The sequence below is a fragment of the Monopterus albus genome, unplaced genomic scaffold (genome assembly GCF_001952655.1).
Source record: "Monopterus albus unplaced genomic scaffold, M_albus_1.0 scaffold302.1, whole genome shotgun sequence".
NCBI lineage: Eukaryota > Metazoa > Chordata > Actinopteri > Synbranchiformes > Synbranchidae > Monopterus > Monopterus albus.
Window position 1 is genome coordinate 514,302 of NW_018128182.1, and position 6,502 is coordinate 520,803.

Sequence of the window (6,502 nt, forward strand, 5' to 3'; positions counted from 1 at the left end):
CTAAACTGGAAGTAGGTAGTGTTTAAACAGAGTTCCAGCAGAGTGCATACATGGTCTGGGGTGAGGTTAGTCCTGTTGTTTAGCGTGTCATCCTTCAGCAGTCTCTTCTTCACCACCCTGACAGCCTCTGTGGTGGAGATGCAAGTGAACAAGCATGTGACATCATATGAGACCATGGTCTCATCCTGCTCCAGCTGCAGCTGTTGGACTTTCCTTGCAAAGTCTTGGGAGTTTATTATGTGGTGCTGTGTGTTTCCCACCAAAGGAGCCAGGATGGTGGCCATGTGCTTGGCTATGTTGCAAGTCACAGAGTTGATGCTGCTGAGAATGGGTCTGAGTGGGGCTCCTTCCTTGTGTATTTTGGTTAGGCCATAAATGCAAGGGATGGCCTCCCCGGGGTATAGTCTGTATAGTCGCTGGTTGATACCTCCCTCCTTTTCCAGCTTCTGTAAACAGTCTATAACCTTTTTCTTGTAGCCACTGGTGGGGTCCCTCTTCATTGCTTCATAGGTGGTGGTGTCACTGAGGAGGTCGGAAACTCTGGTCTGATAGTCAGCTGAGTTTAGGACTACTGTACACCTACTTTTGTCTGCTGGAAGGATTGTGATGGGTTCATCCTTCTCTAATGCAGCTAAAGCCCTCCTTTCCTCAGGGGTAAGGTTCGGGGGTAGGAGTTTGGCACTGGCCAAAGCGGCTGTGACCTTCATCCACAGTTCTTCCACGTCTGTCTCAGCCAGCTTGTTGTTCCTAATGGCTGTCTCTGTGGCTGTGATGAAGTCTACCACAGGGATTTGCGGTCACACCCAAACAAATCCCTGTGGTAGACTTCATCACAGCCACCTCCTTCCATCTCCTCCCCCTCCTCCCGTCCCCTCTCCTCTCTCTCTATGCTTCTATATGCCACCATTACACATCACTAACTTTGTCTCAGCTCCCTCTCGTAGTGTGTTCTCTCTCTCTCTCTCCCTGTACCTTTCTGCAGGTTGCCCTGGCTCTGGAGCTCTAGGTATCTGATGAGCATTCACCAGCCACATCAACCTGAGCAGTGTTTGATTGTTTGTTGTTGTGTCCTGTTGTTTTTCTTCTTTTCTTTCTCCTCTATCCACTCACCCCAACTGGTCGAGGCAGAAGGCCGCCCACCAAGAGCCGGGGTTTGTTGGAGGTTTCTTCCATTAAAGGGAGTTTTTCCTCCCCACTGTCGCCAAGTGCTTGCTCAAGGGGGATTTGTTGGGTTTTCCCTCTGTAATAATAGTGATAATAGCAAGGTTTAGACCTTACTTTGTAATGTGTCCTGAGATGACTTTTGTTGTGATTTGGCGCTATACAAATAAAATTTGATTGGATTTGATTTGAAGTCTGGTTCATCCTGAAGGTACCATGTTCATCTGTACAAATAATAATATGTAAGTATTGTTAGAAATTAATAAATCAGTCAGATAATTATTAGACTTTAATGTGTTAGACTTTAATGTGTTATTAATGCAGTTTAGTAAGATTCAAAGTCTGCTCTAGTCTGCTCTGTTTCAAGGTTAGCAGTAAGCCATATCACCAATTGTTTTCTTTTATTAATCTTGTGTTAGATTTATGTCTGAACAATTGTTTTAGTTACACACCACGTAACAACACACACATACATGGAATTCTTCATTTTGTTATGACTAGGTAATACGCAGCTGCTCTTCAAATATTTGTCTAATAGTTCCCAGTGAATATTGCTGAAAAAAACCTAGAAGAAGGCATCTGGATATAGTTTTAGGTAGAAAACGTTTCACCTCTCATTCAAGAGGCTTCATCAGTTCTGTCTGACTGGTGGTGAGCAGGAGATATTTATCCCACTGGGTGGTGTTTCAGTCCTTCGATGGCCAACAATGTCCCCTAACGACTCAGTCGTTAGGGTCTGGTATCAGTGAGACTTGTTACCTGTCTTTGAACCCTCACATGTGGACTGATGCCTATTGTCCTGGTGTGAATTGGGGTGGAAATGTTTGGGTAGAGATTTCAAAACAGAGTTGTAGATGGATAACAAGTTGTGTCTGAGTCCACCATCCCTATTTAAAGAGGGGTGTTCTATTTGGGCAAAAAATTGCTTCTTTGACTCCTCTCTCAAATCAATAGTGTTCTCTGGAGAGGATCTGGATTTCACTGTCCTCAAAAGAATCCCTTTGTCCTTCAGGTGGAGATGGCCTGCTGACTCTGGTTTACTAGGGTTGACCCTCCTGTGTTGGGCCATGCACTTGTGCAGCGACTGTTTTGTTTCCCTAATGTACAGGTCATTACACTCCTGTCTAAATTTGATTGCATACACCACATCACTCTGTTTATGTCTGGGTGTTTTGTCCTTAGGATGGACCAGTCTCTGCCACAGGGTGTTCTCTGGCTTAAAGTTGACTGGGATATTGTGGTTGCAGAAAATCCTTTTCAGCTTCTCTGATAAACCAGCCACATAAGGGATGACAGTGTTATCCCTTCTTGTATCTGGTTTCTCCCTGCTGGCATTGGGCCTCTTTGGCCTCTTCCTTGATTTGGTGAAGGCCCACTTGGGGTATCGACAAACCTTAAGGGATTCCTGGATGTGTAGTTCCTTAAGGTTCCTTAACCTTCCTGCCAGAGACCACCCTGCGGGAGAGACTGGTTCATCCTAAGGACAAACATTATGTGGATATACTGAAGCAAAATCTCAAGACATCAGCCAGGAAGTTAAAGCTTGGTCTCAAATGGGTCTTCCAAATGGACAATGACCTCAAGCAGACTTCCAGAGTTGTGGTAAAATGGCTTAAGGACAACAAAGTCAAGGCACTGGAGTAGCCATCACAAAGCACTGACCTCAATCCAACAGAAAATATGTACCTCAATCCAATAGAAAATACAGGTATGTGCCAAAAAATTTGAATATCGAGGAAAAGTCCATTTATTTCAATAATTTGTTTCAAAAAGTGAAACTTGTATGTTATATTAGTTCACTACACACAAAGTGAAATATTTCAAGCCTTTATTTGTTTCAATTTGGATGATTATGGATTAAAGACAAAAAAAAACAAATCCAGTATTCCACAAAATTAGAATATCATGACAAAGTTCAACACTGTAGGCTCCCTGTGTCCCAATCTAGTCAGCTAATTAATGCAAAACACCTGCAAAGGTTTCCTCAGCCTTGAAATTGTCTCAGTCTGGCTTAGTAGGCTTCAGAATCATGGGGAAGACTGCTGACTTGACGGTTGTGCAGACGACCATCATTGACACCCTCCATAAGGAGGAAAAGTCTCAAAAGGCAATTGCAAAAGAAGCTGGATGCTCACAGAACGCAGTATCAAAGTATATTAACAGAGTGTTAAGAAGAAGGGAAGAATGTGGCCGGAAAAGGTGCAAAAGTGACAGGGATGACCGCAGCCTTGAGAGGATTGTCAAGCAAGGGCGATTCAGAAATCTGGGGGAGCTTCATAAGGAGTGGACTGAGGCTGGTGTCAGTGCATCAAGAACCACCACATACAGACGTCTGCATGACATGGGCTACAGCTGTAGAATTCCATGCGCAAAGCCACTCCTGAACCAAAAACAACGTCAGAAACGTCTGTGCTTGGCTAAGGAGAAACAGTACTGGTCTATTGCCCAATGGTCCCAAGTCCTGTTTTCAGATGAAAGCATATTCTGCATTTCATTTGGAAATCAAGGTCCCAGAGTCTGGAGGAAGACCGGAGAGGCACAAAAGTCAAGCTGCTTAAAGTCCAGTGTGAAGTTTCCACAGTCAGTGATGGTTTGGGGAGCCATGTCATCTGCTGGTGTGGATCCATTGTCTTTCATCAAGTCCACAGTCAACGCAGCTGTCTAACAGGAAATTTTAGAGCACTTCATGCTTCCCGCTGCCGAGGCTGCGGTCATCCCTGTCACTTTTGCACCTTTTCCGGCCACATTCTTCCCTTCTTCTTAACACTCTGTTAATATACTTTGATACTGCGTTCTGTGAGCATCCAGCTTCTTTTGCAATTGCCTTTTGAGACTTTTCCTCCTTATGGAGGGTGTCAATGATGGTCGTCTGCACAACCGTCAAGTCAGCAGTCTTCCCCATGATTCTGAAGCCTACTAAGCCAGACTGAGACAATTTCAAGGCTGAGGAAACCTTTGCAGGTGTTTTGCATTAATTAGCTGACTAGATTGGGACACAGGGAGCCTACAATGTTGAACTTTGTCATGATATTCTAATTTTGTGAAATACTGGATTTGGGTTTTTTTTTGTCTTTAATCCATAATCATCAAAATTGAAACAAATAAAGGCTTGAAATATTTCACTTTGTGTGCAGTGAACTAATATAACATAAAAGTTTCACTTTTTGAAACAAATTATTGAAATAAATTGACTTTTCCTCGATATTCAAATTTTTTGGCACATACCTGTATGTGGGCAGAACTGAAAAAACATGTGCGAACAGGGAGGCCTCCAAACCTGACTCAGTTCCACCATTTCTGTCAGGAGGAATGGGCTAAAATTCATTCATCCATCGATCCACTATCTATACTGCTTATCTTAACAAGGCTCATTGGGGGCCTGGAGCCAATCCCAACTGACACTGGGCAGGAGGCGTGGTTCACCCTGGACAGGTATGGGCTAAAATGCCAGCAGCTTATTGTAAGAAGCTTGTGGAAGGCAAAATCTTTGATCCAAGTTAAACAATTTAAAGGCAAAGCTACCAAATCCTGACCGAGTGTATGTAAACGTCTGATGCACTAGGAATGTGATGAAAGAAATAAAAGCTGAAATAAATCTTTTTCTCTACTATTATTATTACTATTATTTCACATTCCTAAAATAAAGTAGAGATCCTAACTGACCTAAGACAGGGAATGTTTATAGGATTAAATGTCAGTTGTGAAAAAATTTAGTTTAAATGTACAAACCCCAATTCCATTGAAGTTGGGACATTGTGTAAAATGTAAATTACAAACAGAACACAATGACTTGCAAATCCTTTTTGACCCATATTTAATTGAATACACCACAAATACAAGATATTTAATGTTCAAACTGATAAACTTAGTTTGTTGCAAATATTCACTCATTTTGAATTTGATGCCTGCAACACGTTCCAAAAGAGCTGGGACAGGGGTATTTTTACCACTGTGTTACATCACCTTTCCTTTTAACAACACTTCATAAGCGTTTGGGAACTGAGGACACTAATTGTTGAAGTTTTGTAGGTGGAATTCTCTCCCATTCTTGCTTGATGTATGACTTCAGTTGCTCAACAGTCTGGGGTCTGTGTTGTCATATTTTGCACTTCATAATCTGTCACACATTTTCAATGGGAGACAGGTCTGGACTGCGGGCAGGCCAGTCTAGTGCCCGCACTCTTTTACTACGAAGCCATGGTGTTGTAACACGTGCAGAATGTGGCTTGGCATTGTCTTGCTGAAACCAGCACAGCCTTATGTTGGTTTACTGTTTACTTGCCCCTTGCATGGGGATATGTACATACACATTGAGAGCCGATGTACCAGAGTCAAATTCCTTGTTTGTCTGACACACCTGGCCAATAAAGCAGATTCTGATTCTTAAACTGTTGGACTATTTACTCACACAGTTGTTCATAAAGTAGTGAACTGTGCCCTCTCCTTGCTTGTGAATGACTGAGCCTTTTGGGATGCTCCTTTTATACCCAATCACGATGCTTACCTGTTTCCAATAAACTTGTTCACCTTTGGAATGTTCCAAACAGGTGTTTTTTGAGCATTCCTCAACTTTCCCAGGTTTTTGTTGCCCCTGTCCCAGGAACGTGTTGCAGGCATGAAATTCAAAATGAGTGAATATTTGCAAAAAACAATAAAGTTTACCAGTTTGAAAATATCTTGTCTTTGTGGTGTATTCAATTAAATATGGGTTTAAAAGGATTTGCAAGTCATTGTATTTATTATTATTTACATTTTACACAATGTCCCAACTTCAATGGAATTGGGGTTTGTATTTGGCTAAGGTGTATGTAAACTTCTGACTTCAACTGGAAGTGTGTGAATGCATGTTTGTGTGGGCTCCTCACCATGATGTTGAAATTTAGTTGCTTAGGCAGAAAATTGCTGCAGGACAGGCAGTCTGCCTGGCAGTCACTCCATCCAGGATCACACAAACTGAGCAAAAGTAGAGCCACCACAGTCTTCATGGTCCCACCGTCTGCTGCACAACACAGGACAAAGCAAACACACATCTTCAGTCTAACAAATGTTTTAGCTTTTACCAAGCACTGCTGCTTATAGGTTTTCAGTGTTGTTTACACCCAACATTAACATGCAAGCCATATCTTGACATGTTATCTGGATACAAACAAATTCATGGTACTATAAATCTAAAGTGTAAATGTACTGGGACCAGAAAGCAATGGGATCTGTCAGACCACATTTGGTCGATGTTGGCCATATTTCCGATGGGCCGGTAATTATTGTTTTTGTTTTGTTTCCTTAGTTGGCTACTTTCAAAATCGAGCATACTCTTGCTGGTGTAGTGGTTAAAAATAAATCA

The 6,502-nt window shown here is 42.3% G+C and overlaps 1 protein-coding gene across 2 annotated transcripts in view; it reads right to left on the reverse strand.

Moving 5' to 3' along the window:
• LOC109973716 (prepronociceptin-like) overlaps positions 1 to 6,502 on the reverse strand; it is a 31,344-nt gene that overhangs the window by 11,622 nt on the left and 13,220 nt on the right. The window contains exon 2 of one of the 2 annotated variants that reach the window (XM_020623508.1): positions 6,027 to 6,157. In XM_020623508.1, the coding sequence (XP_020479164.1) occupies positions 6,027 to 6,146 (120 nt within the window). In that variant the 5' untranslated portion in view covers positions 6,147 to 6,157. Of the gene's footprint in view, positions 1 to 6,026; positions 6,161 to 6,502 lie in introns of both variants that reach the window. The other variant, XM_020623507.1, reaches the window with a different exon arrangement.